We start from the raw sequence: 19,764 nt of genomic DNA, 5'->3' as shown, positions 1-19,764 counted from the left end.
ACCATTCATTTTCTTTAGCTTTGTGGGCAACCTAAAGTCTCGTGGCAGCCTAGTCTCGGAGCCTGTGCTCAGTGGACAGTGTTGTACGCCCGTCATTTCTCTTACCACACAACTATAACATATGCTGTACCACAAACCGCAACATATGGCAGCGAGAACAGCTGCTGCCTAGCAAAACACGCCAAGGTGCAAGCTTGTCAAAAAACTTACCTAAGGAATTGACTTTCAGTTTTGGACTCACATCACTAGGTGTTTTTTTTGTTTGTTTGTTTTGTTTTGTTTTGTTTTACTTGGCTGGCATTTAACTTGAAGTGAATAAACTATTGAATGAATAAAATCTATTTAAATGGATTTGAATATAGGCTAAAAATTTTTGCTGAAAATCTATAATCTTGCTGTATGTGGTCACACACACACACACACACACACACACACACACACACACACACACACACCTCATTCCAGCAGGGGCGGGTGAGTTGCTGTGGGTTTCAGGCCAGCCAGGGCTACATAATGAGACCCTATCAAAAAATATTTCAAAAGTGCACAGCTTTTTTCATAAAGCATAAGACCACATATGAACAATATGATGTATTCATTCCAAACTTCCAGGGTTTATCACTAAACATTCAGGGGCTGAGACTACAGTGCAGTCAGAAAAGCACTTGTTCAGCATCTAGAGCCCTCAGATTGGTCCCCAGCACTGCTTTACACAGGCTGCCTGTAATCTGGAAGTTCACAGTCATCCTTGGCTTCCTAGCAAGGTCAAGGCTTGCGGGACATACATCGGACTGCCTTCACCATGTAATAATAGACGTGACTCGCGCCTTTAATTCCACCTCTTAGAAGCAGAGGCTGGTGCGTGGGTACATATCTTTGAATTTGGGGCCAGCTTGATCTACATAGAAAGTTCCAGGCTAGCCAGGGGCACATAGTGAGACCTTGTCTCACAAAACCAGAAATCTCGTGAGCCTTTCTGGAGTTCAGCTGTTTTATAGCCAATCCGTTTGAGCAACTCATATTTCATAAACAACTTACAAAAATGAATAATCCTCAACTAATATTCTCTGCTTTAATTAAAAAATAAAAACAGACATTTTTTTTCTAATCCATATAAAGAAGTTTTAATCTCTTCTCCTTGGCTGAAAAGAATCAGAGGTATAAAAATGTAGTAGAGCTTGGCTCTCAGCAAATAGCTGTCATAGATCAGGCCGTAGCAGCTGTTAGGTCTAGTGGGTAGGCTGGTCTGCCAGTTGAGTTTTGTCACAACTTGTGCTTAATTCTTTGAAGAACCATTTTGTGTATGTCACTCACTTCCTATGATGCAGGGTAAAAATACAGTCCTGTGGGACTCAACTGGATTTTGGGGCTTATGTAAATTAAATGAAGACTATTTTGTCAATATATTTTTTTCTGTCTTTGTTTTACAGGTAATACTAATAGAATTCTTACCAAAATACCCCATATTCCGACCCGACTGAGGAGTTTTGTTTGGTCACTTGTGTGTTATCTGTCATTTCCTACCCTTAGTGCCTTGTAGGTGATCTTGGAATGGAGACGGTCTCCTTTGCTGTGTTCAGTTTCTTCTTCACAACAGTAGAATATTCTCACTCTTATTTGTGTTGATTTAAGAAGACAATTTGCACATCCTTTTTGTTATTAAATGAGGCTTGTGTTTTGCACTCTCAATTTTTAAATGAACACACAAAAACATATACACGTATATATAGTTGACACTAAAAACACCAGTGCTGGTGTTTTATGAAACAAAACAAAAACCTTGTTCTGAGCATGCTGCCTTATGATTTTCATACTCACTGTTTCTAAATATGCATCATTTTTCTAGGCTATTTAATGCTCTGTAATCCCTTACTGAACACACCCAAATAAGCTTTTGGTAGCTTTTAGAAATGGTTTTACTCTGCTTTTAAAGAACATGCAATTAATAACGCTGGTTTCCTCCTGCACTTTGCTAAGTTGTCACTTATGTTAGTGGATAAAATATTTAAACTCCTAATGATTGTAAATATTGTCTCTTTGCATAATGTAAAATGTGGTATGCCATGGTTTACAGAATGTATTATTATTCTCAATGTATTGCCAACAATTCCGCGTAGATTTTAATATGAATGAAGTTTGCAAGTCCTTTTGAATGTAGAGACCTTTACCATGCTGTTTTGTGGCAAAGCCAGAATGAGGATGTTAAATTTCAGGTGCGAGGCCAGACTGCCCTTCCTAACAAGTGGATTAAAATTGAAATCATTTTCAGATCTTGTGCATTACACCGGAGACAAGAACCTTACTTTCGCATTTAATCCACTGGTCTTCATTTATCTCCACTCCACCACCCCCCATAGTGCTTGACATCAAGCGCATTTTATGGCCTCACCTGCTCTCATCCCCTTGCCCTTATGTGTCCTTTCCGTATGAAGATACATAGAATTCCAGTCTTTAAGTGTCTTGATAGCCAGGCTCACGCCTTTCATCCCAGCATTCGGGAGGCAGAGGCAGGCAGATCTCTATACATTTGAGGCCAGCCTGGTCTACAAAGTGAGTTCCAGGACAGCCAGGGCTCTTACACAAAGAAACCCTGTCTCAAAACACAAGCAAAAAAAAAAAAAAAAAAGGAGGGATGGTGTCTTGACAAAACTTTGCCTTTTGTGAGGTATCAAGACCTCCATGAAAGCCATGGCTTATCCTCTTATGAAGTTCCGGCGTTCTACATTGAGAAAGTGCTGAGAAATTCTGCCTACATCGTAGGCCTGCCAGGATTGATAAAATAGGCTCAGCCTTCTGCTTGAAGATCATTTTTAAGCATTTAGAAATTATTAATGAGGAAAAAGTAAATTTAGATAAAAGTGTTTTCGTTTGTAAATTGGCCACATGTTTTGATTGGTACATACATCTTTCTCTGTTTTCTTTTCACAATTAAATTGAGTGAGATTACTACTCTCTACTACAATTTAAAATTATAATATAATAAAGGTTTCATATCACATAAATTCAACTGCAAGTGAATGCCTGTATATAGGCATTGTTTATAATTTACATTGACTGGTATACAATCTCTTTGTCCTACTGTTAAGTGCTTTTAAGTAAGTTCATCCTAGTGAACAGAACAATCATACAAGCCAAGCCTTTTTAAGGCACTTTTAAAAGTTAGACTGAATCTGAAATCCTTAGTCCTTGACCTAAGGAAGAAAGATACCCTGTTTGATGTGTGGTTCTAATGGTTTGCACAAACACTTTTGGAGTCCTCTTCCCCCATGTCACCCAGCCACCCCAAATCTCTAAGTCTAATATATTGTGTATGCCTGCAAATATGTTTGCCTGCTGCAAAACTGAAGGTGTATTTTTATAGACAAGAAAGAAGCTTCTGAAAATGCATACCCAATGTCTTCTTTTATAGCTAAGGTCAGGGAAAAATATATCTATGTTTTATGTTCCAGCTAATGTCAACAAATTTATGCTTCATACTGTGATGTTTTAATACCAAAATTAATTTCCATCTTCACACAGAATTCTTACTTCTGACTGGTAAAATAATTTCTTGTAAATGTCAACCCTGAGCAATCTTCCATTTTGTTTGTCACCTTAGAATTTGACCAAATGGTGATTAGAGTAATTTTTTTTTTTGCCATGTACATATCACACTTCATTTTGTTAAAAACAAAAAACAAAAACAAGAAGTGTAATGAATTGTTTCCATGAAACAAATATTAAGATAGGAATAGATCGTATCTGGAGGTGACCAAGTATAATTCAAGTTACAATAGTATTTGTCATTTAAAAAAAAAAAACATTTGACACAGTATGTCAATTCCACTTGAGCTACTCACTCATAAGTGGGTTATTTTATTGTTCAGTATGCTGTTGACTGATCGTAGTTTCTTAAGCTACCCAGAAAACAATCAATTTTCTCTTTTCCTTTCTTCTTATGTGACTTTTTTTTTTCCACACTGGTTTCCCTTAAAGGAAGATGATTAGAAGCTGGGTAGTGTGCATGTGGGGAAGAGGTTCTTTTCTAACCTGACAGAATAAACCTTGGTTCCTAATCCCTCCCCCACAACACTTTTTTTTTTCTATTAGCCTCAGGATAGAATATAACTCGTATTTTTCTATTGGGTTAGCCAAGTATTTCAAGAAAGTTATTTTTGACTGAAAAATTAATTTTGTTGATACATGATGTTCCTTTATTAAAACTGCCATGGCAGTTTTCAAAGGAAAAGAGTTTAAAAATAACCTGTTTTTGCCAAAGCATTTAAATCTCACTAGGCTTTGAGATTGCAAGTTAAAAGAGTTATTTTTGTGTCGCATTCTGAAAAGCCTGGCATGGTGGTTTACACCTTTAATCCCAGCACTCAGGAGGCTAAGGCAAGAAAATTGCTATGAATTTGAAGCCAGCCTGTACTACATGAGTTCAAAGCCAGCCTGGGCTACAGAATGAGATCCTGTCTCACGAAAGAGAAATGGGGGTGTGGGGGTTGTCTGTTACTTCTCATTTGATCCAACTGGTCATTTTAAAGCTTATCTAAAAGACCAATAGCATCTATATTATTAATAAAAGTAAGGGCGAATGTCATTTGCGGATTAACTCCATCTCAGATATGTCCTCTGCTCGCTTCCCCTCTTACCCCATGTTCATTTAGGAAAGAGATTATTGTAATTTGAGAGCTAGACGGGAAAGTGCCTTGTCTTTTTCAGAGATAATATGGTATGTGGAAGGAAGCAGAACGAATAAGTTAGTAATTATTATTTTCAACTAACCATGATAGCATCAATTATTATATTTTTCTTATGTAATCCCATTTACATATCTGCCAATCATATATATTAATGACAAAATATCACGGAATAAAATTACCAGTCACTTAAAAATTAGCGTGATTTTTTTTAATGCTAGTAAGCATAGAATTTAACATGGTTCTGGAAGGACAAATGGTCTTTGATTGAAGACCCTACCAAAACACACTTAGGAATTGAATGTCCGACAGGCACAGTGGCGCACACCTGTAATCCCAGCACTTTGGGAGGCAGAGGCAAGTGGATCTCTGTGAGTTCAAGGCCAGCCTGGTCTTACAAAGAGAGTTGCAGGACAGCCAGGGCTACACAGAGAAACCCTGTCTCAAAAAAAAAAAAGCCCATATTTCTTATATTAGCATGACCTATGAACACTAATATCTCAGAAAATAAATTGTATTCATGCCTAGCATTGTCACTTTTAGTGAGAGTTTGATAATTTTAGGAATGCTCAATAACATTTATAAGTCTAACAACAGTTAAGGATTTTTAAATGTCTGAGACCTTTACAAATCATTAGCACTTTTACTTTTGCTTACAGGTAGGCTGCCACCTAAAATTTAAACCACTACTTAAACATGAAGACCCCAGATAATATTTCATTTGCATTTACTGTACTCCTAGGCAAATATAGACATTATACTAATCTGATTAATTGGAACAGTTTCACATAGCGGAAATATGTTTTATTAAATTTACAGGAAGTGTTCAATTCGTTGAAATTAAGTCCAATTATGCCTATAAAAGTCTGCTTCTTTAAAAAAAAAAAAGGTCTATTTTACAACTATGAAATCATTCAGGTTCCCTTGAGTGGTGAACTGTTGAGAAATTTTTCATGGTAAAGAATAAGTTTATTAATACTTTCATAAACTTAATAAGTTTATCATATACTTTGTGAGCTAAAAGTAATTGAAGGATATCTATAAATATATCCTTCCGTGTGTGTGTGTGTGTGTGTGTGTGTGTGTGTGTGTGTGTGTGTAATCCTTATCTTGCTCCAACTTTTCCTTACCTGATTCTGAGCCAGCCTTTTTATTTTGATGATGGCAACCTGAGAATATGTTCCATTTTCTGTGAATTTTGTCCAAGTCAGACTTAAAGAAGAAACAGTCTATCTACTATTGTGAGCCCCAGGCAAGTTGACCTAAATTTCATGTCAGTGATTTTCATTTGTGAAAGTAGAGGGTTGACCCTTGAGCTGGACAGAAAGCGAGAGCTTTGCTAACATGCTGTGGTTCTGAGAAGCCCTAGAAGAGCTTCGCTGTGCAGGGTGTGAGACTGGTTCTGCTCAGGTCTCCACTCGGTGGAAAGTTGCAGTGCCTTGCACACAGTTTGAGTTCACTTTGCTGGATGGCTGCTAGTTGATACATGTTACTAAAAACAAATCTGATGCCTCGTAGACCTTATTCGCTCTGTGCTGATAAAAGTGAATGTAGCTTCCCTAGGAAGTGAGAGCTGGGATCTCTTGTTTTGCCATACGGCATGTGACTAGGCAGTTGGTATCTAGGCAAGAATTGTAGGTGTAACAGGAGCAGACATGTAACAGTATCCGCTTAGACAACGTGATGAGTTGCATGTTCAATTTCACATCTGCTTCAGTGTCTCACCAAGTTCCCTACTTGTGAAAAGGTCAATCAGATTGGAAAGGAAAATGGCATAGAGTTCAAGCCCACGTCACTTCTGGTTTAATTCTTTGTTCTGCTGCTTAGTTCCTCTGTACCTCATGTCCTCATTGCTGAAGTGGGGACAATAATCTGGACCTACCTCACAGGGGAATTGAGGGTCTTTTTCATGTGTTCGTGTGCTTAGAAGCTGCCTACGAGAAATATTGGATAGCATAATTATATAATTTCTAAGTAGCTGTGTCTTTCCATCTGTGTTATGATGTTTTCTTTCTTGGTACCACCCTACAGAATACGTGGTTACAGTTGATTTTTTTTTCCAATAGTCATTTTTGTTGCTGATGCCCTGTTTGTTAAAGCATGAATGATTGTATTAAATCAATACTTGATTTAGGGAAGAAAGCAGGTGGGTATAAACCAGTGGCTCTCAGCTTGGGGCTGATGAAAATAGCAGTGCAGAGTATCCTTGAGCCTCTCTCAAAAATTACCAATTAAAAAAATAAATAAATAAAACAACAACACTAAAGGCCACACACTGACCTATCACACTCCTTCTACACCAGCCAAACAAGACATGGAATCACCATGCATTTCTACTCATGTTCTTTCCTGTTCTCTGTGTGACACTGCTTACCGACACTGATTAGAAGCTGTGAACGGAAGTGTGCGTGTAACTAATGTAAATGAGGAAGATGTCCTTAAGTGTACTTTAATATATACTTGAAAGTGGGGAAGGAATTGAGAGATCCATATAATGAAAATGTTTGGAGCCACTTTTATAAAAGAACTATTTGCCCCTCTCAATACATTGCTTCCTGGTCCCTGAATGATGGAGAGAGAGAGAGAGAGAGAGAGAGAGAGAGAGAGAGAGAGAGAGAGAGAGAGAGAGAGAGAGAGGAGAGGATGTGAGGTGTGTCCATGTACGCACACAGGATTGCAAATGTACGGTGTTCTAGTGTCATGTTCTAAGTAACAGTTTCTCAGCCTCTTAAAGTAGTTCTGTGTGTAAAGTCTGTATGATAATCAAGGCAATAAGTTCTCAAATGTTCCTTTTAAAATCCTGCGCATTTGATTTGCTTTTATCTTGGCATAAGTTTCCTGCTTTTCTGTTTTTCTTGTAAGCAAAGAGTTAAAAATTGTTTTCATGCGTGGACTTTGGAACCCGTTACAACTGTTTGAAATTATATAATCTACAAGCTAGTTTGCCATCCTTGGACTAACCACACCCAGGTATGAATCTCTACTGTAAGAACAGGCCATCCAGATAGCTGCAGAGAGCTGGCATCATTCAAAACAATCTGGTGGATAACGAAACGACTTCTACGTTTTCGCAGAGGATTCCTGTTGGGACAGCTTTACCGGAAGAGAATAATAGTGGCTATGTCCATCAAACCAAGAACTATCATGCATCTTGTAGTGTTATGTAGCCTGTGGAATGAATTCCTCTTCCCCCTTGAGTCCAGGACTGACTCCCCTGGAAGAACTCAACCTATATACAGCTGTGCCAAAATGAAGGCTACCTGCCTCTGAACCTTTCACTGCTGCTTCTCTCGTTGTTCACTTGTCAGATAAAATTTTATTCTCAGGATGCAGATTCCAATAAAGTATAAATCTATGTTAATGAGTTGACCCGTGTGGCTTTGAGGTGCACCTTCTCAATTTACTACCTTATGTTTTCATCATTCATAATAGCATTACTTGGGGGTGGGTACAGTAACTCACCTGGTCAAAAGTCTTGTTGCCAAGCCTGATGACGTAACTTTGATCTCTGAGACCCACATGTTAGAAGGAGAAACTAATGCCCACAAATTGTTCTCTGACCTTCGCACATCAATCACATCACACAAGTAAATAAGTGGAATTTTAAAACTTTTTTCAAGAAAGGGTTTCTCTGTATGACCCTGGCTGTCCTCGAACTCAGAGATCCACATGCCTCTGCCTCACAAGTGCTGGAATCAAAGGCGTGTGCTACCACTGTCCCCACTAAATTAATTCATTAAACAAACTTTAACACTTTTTTGTTTTTAGAAGAAAGCATTTATTTGGCTTATACATCCAGGTCACAACTTTTCATGTCATATAATAAAGTTAATTTATATTATGTTACACAAGTTTAGACCATCACTATACTTTTGTTTGTTTGGTTGGTTGGTTTTGGTTTTTGGAGACAGAGTTTCTCTGTGTAACCCTGGCTGTCCTAGACTCACTTTGTAAACCAGGCTGGCCTCAAACTCATAGTGATCCACCTGCCTCTGCCTGCCAAAGTACTGGGGTTACAGGTGTGCGCCGCCATGCCCAGCTTGTTAAAACCATCACCATAGTTAAGGTCAAACATATTCTCATCTCTTCAGAAAGATCCTTCCAAGCTCCTTCAGTGTCAGTCTAACATCATAACTCATGCTGTTTATTCCCAGCCTTTATTCCCAGCACTTGGGAGGCAGAGGCAGGCAGATCTCTGTGAGTTTGAGGCCAGCCTGGTCTACAAAGAGAGTCCAGGACAGTGAAGGCTACATAGAGAGACCCTGTCTCAGAAAAAAACACACACACAAAAAAAAGGGTCAGAGCACTTGCAGATGGTCTGGGTTGATGAGCCAATGAGCACCCACATGGTGAGTCCCAGGGAATCATCTTCTGATCCCTACAGGCCACTTTATGCACATAATGTGCATACATATACTCAAGTATATGTATACACACACCCACACACCATTTTTTAAATAATAAGGGGAGCTAGAGAAATTGATCAGCAGTTCAGAGCTCTACTGCTCTTTAGAGGATCTGGGTTCGGTTCCCATGTTTTTGTTTTTGTTTTTTTTTTTTTTTTGACACAGGGTTTCTGTGTAGCCTTGGCTGTCCTGGACTCACTTTTTAGACCAGGCTGGCCTCGAACTCACTGAGATCCCAAATCTAGCTGGCTGGTTCAACTCAGGTGTTCTGGTTCAAGTTCCTCTCCAAGCTGATTGATTGAATCTGGCTTCTCTCTGTTTTTCATTGAATTGCTCTGCTTGGTCTCAAACTAATTTTAGCAATCTGGCTCCTCATCCTCTGGCTAGTTCTGTCTTCACCTGTCTTGCTTGTTCTCTCTTCAACCTCTTTGGAAATGTAAGACCTAGGGGGCTAGGTCCTACTTCTCGGAGCCCAATGAGACACGAGAGTCCAGTCAGATGCAATCAGCCAGGGATGCTTTATTGTTCCATCACGAATAAGCAAAGCTTGGGTCTTTTATACTCTTACAGAAGCAGAACTTAGTACAAACATGATTGGTTAGTTGACCTTTAAAATGATTGGTTACTAGTTATTTTATCCTTGAGGGGGCAAGAACTCAGCTTGGGACATCATCTGCTGTCAGGTGCTCAGGACAGGTATGAGGGTGTGGTTTTTCTCAGAAAGTACAGAACAGCCCTGGGGCCATCTCAGAAGGTACCTAGTGGCCAGGATTGAAAAACAACTTTTCTGTCTTTAAAAAAAAAAAAAAACTCTCCGGGGGAGTGGAGGGGGCCTAAGGCTGGAGAGATGGCTCAGAGGTTAGAAGCAAAGGTGCTGAGTTCAATTCCCAGCAAAAGTAAACCGCAATGGTGCCTCACAACCATCTACAACAAGACCTAGTGTCCTCTTCTGGCTTGAAGACATACATGCAAGCAAAACGCTGTATACATAATAAATAAATAAATCTTAAAGGAGGGGCTGGAGAGATGGCTCAATGGTTACAAGCACTGACGACTCAGAGTTTAATTCCCAGAAACCACATGGTGGCTCACAACCATCTATAATGTGATGCCCTCTTCTGGCCTGTGGATGTACATGCAGGCAAAGCACTATACATAATCATAAATAAATAAATCTTTAAAAAGAAAAGAAAAATAGCCAGGCAGTGGTGGTGCACACCTTTAATCCCAGCACTTGGGAGGCAGAAGCAGGGAGATGTCCATGAGCTCCATAACAGCCTGGACTACAGAGCGAGTTCCAGGACAGCCAGAGCTGTTACACAGAGAAACCATATCTCAAAAAACCAAAAAGAAAAAGAAAAACTCTCCCGGGAAAAACTGCTTCTGATTTCCACAAACTGAACTGCCACAGACTAAACTCCATTGCACTGCCTCTCAACTCACTGACACAAAGGCCTGTAGCACTACACCTGGACCTAAACTTTTCTTTACCTGAAACTTGCTCAGTACCAAGATGGCCTTAAAAGCCAGGTGTGATGGTGCATGCCTTTAATCCCAGCATTTGGGAGACAGAGGCAGGCGGATCTCTGTGAATTCAAGGCCACCCTGGTCTACAAAGCCAGTCCAGGACAGCCAGGGCTACACAGAGAAACCCTGTCTGGAAAAATTGGGGGAGGGGGATAGTGCATACAAGGTATTATAGCACAATAGAAAGATATGTACTGGAAAAGCCTAGAAGAATTAGCCATGAATAACTCCCCAGGGCTTATGTGCATCTCATAATAAGACAGGAACCCTAAAATAATGGAGCCCAACCGATTAAAACTTGCCCAGGAACCCCATGCTGGTGGAGGAAAAAAGGGTCAAGGACTTAGTACAAAAGAGAAACTTGCCTTACAGGAAGAGATTTCCCACAGGTCTAACAGCTTACCACATGCTCAGGTTAGCATATGCATATCTGCTAGCTTCTGTTTACCTTTGTTGTCAAAGTTTAAGGCTGTTGTTGGGTACATGAGAAGGGATTAGTAAACCCCGCAGTGGTGGAGCACGCCATTAATCCTAGCACTTGGGAGGCAGAGGCAGGCGGATTGCTGTGAGTTCGAGGCTAACTTGGTCTACAAAGCAAGTCCAGGATAGTCAAGGCTACACAGAGAAACCCTGTCTCGAAAAACCAAAAAGAAAAAAGAAAGAAAGAAAGAAAGAAAGAAAGAAAGAAAGAAAGAAAGAGAAAGAAAAAAAGAAAAAGAAAGAAGGAAATAGTAGCCTTGGGGCTATTGAGGGTGGACCTTTCTGGCATGGTGAGCTTTTCACCTCCCTGCCCCTTACAACTTACAACTTAAATGTCCACTCCTGAGGTAGAGGTTTCAGGGCTCTGTAGAGGCCCTTCAAGGAAAACTAAACTTCCTCCAGGTGGAAAGAATGGAATCTGAGCTCAGACTCTGGTTCTAGGTGGAAACTGACATTCTGATCATTCCAAAGATTAGAAAAGGACATACTATTGTCTCCACCCTTAGCAGTTAACCCAGGACTGGAAGGATAGTTCAGTGTTTGCAGGTTTATTACTCTTGCCAAAAACCCACACTCAGTTCCCAGCCCCCACGTCAAGTGGCTCACACCACCCATAACTCCAGCTCCAGAGGATCCAATACTCTGGTCTCCGTGGGAATGGCAGACATGTGGTCCTCATAAATTCGCATGGGCACTCACACATACACAAGAAATCAATAAATATCTTTTTTAATAGTTAATCCAGTTGGGCTTGGAGTCCAGCCCACAACTGCTCGTCCACCTGCATTACTGAATGTGCCATCTTACATGGACACTAACTCATCCAGCACAGCTTACTCTCTTCCTCTTCCTCCTGGGAGGGGGAGTGGGGGGGTGCTATTAAAGTTTACAGCTGTATTCTCAGTATTTTTGTTTGCTTGTTGGTTTTTTTTCAAACTGTAATAGAATGGCCCTTGAGCTTAGTCTGTGGGAGTTTTATTGGTTGTTCTTGTTTGGGGGGAATCTTTGGTCTGTCCTTTTGGGGGAAGGGATGGGGGCAGCACTGTCTCACTATATAGCCCTGAATGGCCTGTAACTCCCGACTAGAGAGATCCACTTGCCTCTGGCTCCCTAGTGCTGGGATTCAAGGTGTATGTCACCGTGCCTGGCTGTGAATCTATTATTAAAGTCTTCTGTTAACAAGATTAAGTCCATAATGAGGATCTGGAATTTCCCTGTGAAGCTACTACAAGAAAGAAAGAGACAATGAGTTGGGGTTTTTTTGGTTTTGTTGTTGTTGTTGTTGTTTTTCAAGACAGGGTTTCTCTATGTAGCCTCTGTGCTGAGATTAAAGGCATCTCCTTTTTTTTTTCCGTGAAAGGGCTTCTCTGTGTAGCCTTGACTATCCTGGACTCGTTTGTAGACCAGGCTGGCCTCGAACTCACAGTGATCTGCCTGCCTCTGCCTCCCCTGTGCTGGGATTAAAGGTGTGCGGCACCATCGCCCGGCTAGCATCTCCATTTTTAAGTTAACATTGTAAGGGAAACATTGTGCATCCTTACCAGTCTTTAAGTGCCCTAGATGTAAAGCTTATCTGTTATCCTGAAGCACTATGCCATTATAGGACTTGGAAAGATCTTCTTGCTTCTCCATGGATGGTACTCTGCCCATTAGTCACACCGTGTACAGCTGTCTAGTGTGTGCGCACAGATAGATCTCTGTGAACATAGAGAGGATGCTCTGGGAACTCAGACAAGAACTATGCTGAAAAATGAAGTATCCCTGAGCTTAGTAGACTGTTCTCTGACAGGGCCTGGCATTGTCATGCATCTATGAATTGATGTAGCTCTTGTAAGTAGAAATACTTCTGGCATGTTCACATCCTGTAACACTGTCAGCTTACTCTTTCGCTATCTAATTAGCAATTGCGTATGATATACACTATTTCCACAAATGTGTTTTCTATTATAGCCATCCAGATTTATAAAAACTACAGTACATGTTGGAAATATTATTCAAGTTTCTCCATAAAAGGTGTATTTGTCAGCCTGGAGAGATGGCTCAGAGGCTAAGAGCAGTGACTACCCTTCCAGGAGTCCTGAGTTCAGTTCCCAGCACCCACATGGTGCCCTACATGCCGGCAGAGCACTGTATACATAATAAATAAATCTCTTTTTTTTTAAGGTGTATTTGTCAGACCACAAATTCCGTTTTTTTTTTAATTTGGAAATTAGAAAATACTCGTGTTTTAACACCATAACTAAAATATTACGATATCATGAGAAAAGGGGGTAAAAAAAAAACTTGTTTTCTATTCCTCTGTCTCCCTCAAGGGCACAGCAACAAGCACTTAAGATAACCCAGCTGAGCCAGGCGTGGTGGCGCAATCCTGTAATCCCAGCACTAGGAAGGCAGAGGCAGGTGGATCTTTGTGAGTGTGAGGTCAGCCTGGTCTAAAAAGTAAGTCTAGGGCAGCCAAGGCTACAAAGAAAAACCCAGCCAAGGCTGCACAAAGAAACCCTGTTTCCTGAACCCCTCCCCCACAAAAAAGATAACACAGTTGGTTTTAGTCAAGCTAAGTAGTCAGCAGCTGGATCAAGACTAGGTTAATTAAAGTTAGAGACTTCCCAAACACAGCAGACTCCCAGGACAAAAGTCTTTGCGTTCACAAATGCTGCCCTTGCAAGGTATTTTCTTTATCATTTGTAAGAGGTAGATAAACCACATAGTGAAGAAATGCTTTGAGATCCCATTGGCTTCCAAGCCTTTCCATTCCTTAGACCTGGGCCTAAACACATTTTACATATCTATAGGGCTTTTAGCATTTCCGCAGCTTTCCGGATTCTCTCAAAAACTTCCAGTCACCAAAAGTTTGGGCTTTGTAAGTAAAGTAGGCATAATGATCTCTAATTTAAAGATAGAGAACTCAGCCGGGAGAACCCAGCACTCGGGAGGCAGAGGCAGGCGGATCGCTGTGAGTTCGAGGCCAGCCTGGTCTACAAAGCGAGTCCAGGACAGTCAAGGCTACACAGAGAAACCCTGTCTAAAAAAAAAAAAAAAAAAAAAAAAGATAGAGAACTCATTCCTAAGAGGGGAAGTGAGTGTCCTTACTGCTGCCTTTGTCTTTTAAAGCTTACTTCATCCTCTTGGCTGGCTGATTCTAAACTGACCATTCTTTGTCTTTCTCACTTTCTGGACTCTGAAGCTCTGACAGTCACAAAGCAGCCATGTCTGCCGGGCTGTGGTGGCTCACGCCTTTAATCCCAGCACTCAGGAGGCAGAGTCAAGCGGACCTCTGTGAGTTCGAGGCCAGCCTAGTCTACAAAGTGAGTCCAGGACAACCAAGGCTACACAGAGAAATCTTGTCTCAAAAACCAAAACAGAACAAAGAAACATAAAACACTGATATCCACCTGCTTCTGCCTCCCAGAGTGCTGGGATCACAGGTGTGCATCACCACTGCCCGGCTACATGTTTGTAACATTTTTAATATCAGTTGAGACACAGTAATCCAACTGACTGAACCCAATGAATATTTTCCTGTTTTTCATAAGAAGGGTTTGGTTTGGCTCAAAAAGGTTTGATTTAAAATATGGGTGGTTGGGCTTGGTGGCACACACCTTTAATCCCAGCACTCGGGAGGCAGAGGCAGGTGGATGGCTGTGAGTTCGAGGCCAGCCTGGTCTACAGAGTGAGTCCAGGACAGTCATGGCTAACACAGAGAAACCTTGTCTTTGAAAAACCAAAAAAATAAAATAAAATATGGGTGACCTAACATAGAAGCCAGGAAACTAGAAACAGGCCTTTGTGTGCGGGAAGAAAGATCTTAAAGGAGTAGTTACTGTAGAATACACGAGATAGGAAGAAGGTCAAAGAAGAAAGCGGGGGGGGGGGGGGGGGCGGGGGGAGGGGGGCGGGGACGGAGATAGCAGGGTAGAACTGGGGAGGGGAAGGGAGGGGTTACTAACACTGGGGATTTGGGGAAACGCCATGTAGAAACCTACTATCTTCTAAGCTTCCTTAAAAAAAATGTTTTAAAAAAGTTTAAATGGGGTTACCCTGTACTGGGAGGTGGGGAAGTGGGATATAATGTTCCTCTCATAAGTCATAAATAATCAAACCAAAAACCCAGGGCCAGGTGTGGAATATCTCCTTTAAGTTGTTGGTCAGAGGGTTCCCAGAGACCCCCCCCAAAAAAAATAATTCAGGCTATTGTCATTGTTCTTGGTTGCCTCCAAAAACCTTGATTGCTAAAGGCATCATACATTTTGACCACAGGCTATAGAGAAATCAAGCTGGCAGTGACAAGGAAGCCTCTTCCCTGCTGGAGAGCTTTTCATAGTACCAGAGGGCACTACGCAGCCTGCTGGAGGACAAAAGTCATTGATACTCTTTCCTATCTGTGAACTCTGTTTTTTTGTTTTGTTTTGTTTTGTTTTTCAAGACAGAGTTTCTCTGTGTAACAGCTTTGGCTGTCCTGGGACTCGCTCTATAGACCAGGCTGGCCTCGAACTCACAGAGATCCACCTGCCTCTGCCTCCTGAGTGCTGGGATTAAAGGCATGCGCCACCACATCCAGCATCTGTGAACTCTGCAAGCTAGGTTAGTGATGGGCCTGGCAAAATAGTCCTGTTGGCCTACAGTAGCAGAAATTCTATGGAAGTAACCACCAGTCTTGTTTTTTTTGTTTTCTGCCTTTTGTTTTGTTTTGTTTTTCTCAAGACAGGGTTTCTCTGTGTAGCCTCGGCTGTCGTGGACTCACTTGGTAGACCAGGCCGGCCTCAAACTCACAGCAATCCACCTGCCTCCACCTGCCTCTGCCTCCCGAGTGCTGCTGGTGTAGCACCATGCCTGGCTAGAAGAGTTTTTTCCTGCCGTTAGGCATTGTCTATCCTGTAAGTGAAGGCTTTGTCCAATGGGAAAGCATATAAAAATAAAATCTTATCACAATTTTTAAATGTCTGATTTAGTAAAAAGACCAAACAAAATCCTATTTTTCTAAGCCAGTTTTAAAAATAAAAACACTGTTAAGAATAGATTAATACTTTTTAAAAAAGAGATTTCCCTTACTTTGATGTAATACACCTATGTCATGCTTCCACTAATAAATTTTAAATGCTTTTATTCTGTTTTTGTTTTGGGGTTTTTTTGTTTGTTTGTTTGTTTTTTCGAGACATGGTTTCTCTGTGTAGCCTTGGCTGTCCTGGACTCACTTTGTAGACCAGGCTGGCCTCGAAGTCACAGTGATCCATCTGCCTCTGCATCCTAAGTGCTGGGATTAAAGGCATGCACCATAACCACCCAGTTTATTCTTTTTTTAAAAAAATGTATTTATTTATTAAGTATATAGTGTCTTGTTTGCATGCACACCAGAAGAGGGCACTAGATCTCATTATAGATGGTTTTGAGCCACCATGTGGTTGTTGGGAATTGAACTCAGGATCTTTGAAATAGCAAGAAGTGCTCTTAACCTCTGAGCCATCTCTCCAGCCCTACATTAATATTTTTTAATGTATTGTAAACTGGGCATGGTGGCATACAGACCTTTAATCCCAGCACTAGGGAGGCAGAGGCAGGCAGATTGCTCTGAGTTCAAGGCCAGCCTGGTCTACAAAGCAAGTCCAGGACAGCCAGGGCTACACAGAGAAACTCTGTCTTGAAAAAATCAAAACAAACAAACAAAAAAATGTAACAGAAAAGCAAGTGTTAGTTTTATGAAGTTATTGGATTTTCTTTTTTCTTTTTTTAAAAGTAACTTATTTTTATTCTATATACATTGGTGCTCTGGCTGCACGTATGTCTGTATGAGGATGTCAGATCCCCTGAAACTGGAATTACAGACAGTTATAAGTTGCCATGTCGGTGCTGGGAATTAAACCTGGGTCCTTTGGAAGAACAATCAGTGTTCTTAATCTCTGAGCCATTTCTTCAGTCTTGGTTATTGGATTTTCATCTTTAAATTTTAGTTAAAATCCATTTTGGACACAGAGAAACCTTGTCTAAAATAACCAAAAAAGTAAAATAAAATAACAGTAATAATAATCTACTTCGGCATAACTGTACCCACTTTTTAAAAGTCTCACAATCCCTCTGTAACATACTTTAATTCACTAACTTTGTTTCCATCTATATCTATTTTTGGTTTTCTTTGTTTGTTTGTTTTGATTTTTTGAGGCAGGCCTTTCTATGTAAATCTACTTTGGGGCCATCTTTTTGCTTATTGTTTGGAGACAGGGTTTCTCTTGTAGTCCTGGCTGTCCTGGATTCACTTTGTAGACCAAGCTGTGCTTGATTGAACTCACAAAGATCTGCCTGCCTCTGCCTCCTGAGTGCTGGGATTAAAGGCGTGTGCCATCATGCCCAGCCTATTTTTGGACAATCTTTACCATACAGAGTCATTTCTCATCCAAAGCATTTCCCTGGACTCGGAACCACCAGCCCAGAGAAGACACCAACCAAAATGAGGTGCCCCAACCCCCGCGTGTGCGTGCGTGCGCGCGCCATATCAATAACTAAACAAGAAAATGCCACATAGGCCAATCTGATGGAGGTGATTCTTCAAATGAGGTGCCATCGTCCCAGCTGACCCAAACATATGTCAAGTTGACAAAAAACTAACCAGCACAATCGTTTATCAAAAGTACATCTCATACCTATAACCTTTATAAATTGTATTGATTGTCCTTATCTTATTATTGGTGTCATTATATTTTTTATAAAATATAGGAAATACAATAAAAATTTAGGAAGCCATGTCTAAACCAAAGAAAACAAGTATATGATATCTTAAATAGGTAGCAATTATAGAGACAAAACATATTGGTCATCTTGTTTTCTTTATATAATTTCATAAGGATTTTTTTTTTTTTGCTTTTTGAGACAAGGTCTCTCTGTGTTAGCCTTGGCTGTCCTGGAGTCACTTTGTAGACCAGGCTGGCCTCGAACTCACAGCGATCCACCTGCCTCTGCCTCCCGAGTGCTGGGATTACAGGCATGCGCCACCACGCCCGGCTGATTTCATAAGGATTTAAGTCATTTTAACAGGTACTTTGAAATTGCTCTTTTTAGAAAGGATGGTTCTCTTTGGGCTTCTGAGGCATCCAGAGTAGGATATGGTTTGAGCATTTGTGCCTGCATTTTTTCTAACAGCACAGCCTAGATAGTGCCAACTACCTATTGGGGGGAAAGGCTGAATCTTGGACCAGGAGCTATTAGCACACAAAAAAAGCAGTTAATATCTCAAGTAATAGGGACCTTCCTACAACCTCATAGAACCAGAATGGAGACAAGGATCAAGGAGGTAACATCATGACCAGAATGGTCTACTTATATACACCTCGCTTTTGTTTTGTTTTGGTTTTGGTTTTTGGCTTTTTTGAGACAGGGTTTCTCTGTCCTGGAACTCTCTTTATAGAACAGGCTAGCCTCTAACTCACAACAATCCACCTGCCTCTGCCTCTCAAGTGCTGGGATTAAAGGTGTGTGCCACCACTGCCCGGCTCACCTCACATTCTTCTTTTTTTTTTTTTTTTTTTTTTTTTTTTTTTTTTGGTTTTTTTCAAGACAGGGTTTCTCTGTGTAGCCTTGGCTGTCCTGGACTCACTTTGTAGACCAGGCTGGCCTCGAACTCACAGCGATCCGCCTGCCTCTGCCTCCCGAGTGCTGGGATTAAAGGCGTGCACCACCATGCCCGGCTTCTTTCTTTTTTTTTTTTTAAATGTTATATGGAGATTACTAAATGAGCATGGGGGAGAGGGAAAGGAGGAAGGGGTACCCCAGAAAGATAGAGGAAGAGTAGAAAGAGAGAGGGGAGAGGGGGAGCGGGAGAGGGAAAGGGATAACTCACCTCATATTCTTTAAATCTCATAAATCTCATCTTCTTCAAAGTTTTCTATTTAAAACATGGTGGCACATGCTTTTAATCCCAGCACTTAGGGAGGCAGAGGTAGGTGTATCTCTGTGAGTTCAAGGCCAGCCTGGTTTACACAGCAAGTCTAGGACAGCCAAGGCTGTTACTCAGAGAAACCTTGTCTTGAAAAAAAAAAAACTAAAAAAAATATATACATTTTTTCCTATTTAAAGTCAAAGGGTCATGTTAATACCCCCCCCCCAAAAAAAAACAGGCATTGGTGGCATACACCTTTAATCCAGCACTCGGGAGGCAGAGGCAGATGGATCTCTGTGAGTTCGAGGCCAGCCTGGTCTACAAAATGAGTCCAGGACAGCCAAGGCTACACAGAGAGACCCTGTCTTAAAAAAAAAATGCTCCCAAAGAAAGATCTGAGACCATTACAAAGCTCTATTTGCTTGCCCAAAGTGGTCTCATTGATTATGTATACTCTCTTAGTCTCTCTTCAAACTGTCTGTAAAGGTTTTATTTCATTTTATGTAGTGTACATGAGTGTTTTGCCTGCATTTATGTAAGTGCAACATGTAAGGGAAATTGCTGTGGTAGATCTTTGGCCAGGAAAACCTAAGTGAGGTGTTCTGGTTTCATTCTGTTGCTGTGACAAGTACTGAAAGGACCAGACAGACTCCATTTTGAAAAAGAAACTCCATTTTGTGTTAAACCTAGCCAAGGGCTGAACCCAGATTCCTGAAAAACCACAAACTAATCTAAACAGAAAAACATTCCCTAGCAACACAATCAGCTCACCTTGGGAAAGTCCAAATATACTCTCTGCTGGTCA

At 40.9% G+C, this 19,764-nt stretch overlaps 1 protein-coding gene across 1 annotated transcript in view; it reads left to right on the top strand.

Moving 5' to 3' along the window:
• Positions 1–8,043, top strand: part of CHIC1 (cysteine rich hydrophobic domain 1) — a 44,735-nt gene extending 36,692 nt beyond the window's left edge. Inside the window, exon 6 of the mRNA XM_084790317.1 lies at positions 1,431–8,043. Within this exon, the coding sequence (XP_084646443.1) occupies positions 1,431–1,481 (51 nt within the window). The 3' untranslated portion in view covers positions 1,482–8,043. The remainder of the gene's footprint in view (positions 1–1,430) is intronic.
• Positions 8,044–19,764: the final 11,721 nt, after the last annotated feature.

The sequence above is a fragment of the Acomys minous genome (assembly GCF_964271855.1).
Source record: "Acomys minous genome assembly, chromosome: 7".
NCBI lineage: Eukaryota > Metazoa > Chordata > Mammalia > Rodentia > Muridae > Acomys > Acomys minous.
The sequence above is the reverse complement of the archived record's forward strand: the minus strand, read 5'-3'. Positions and strand labels throughout refer to the sequence as shown.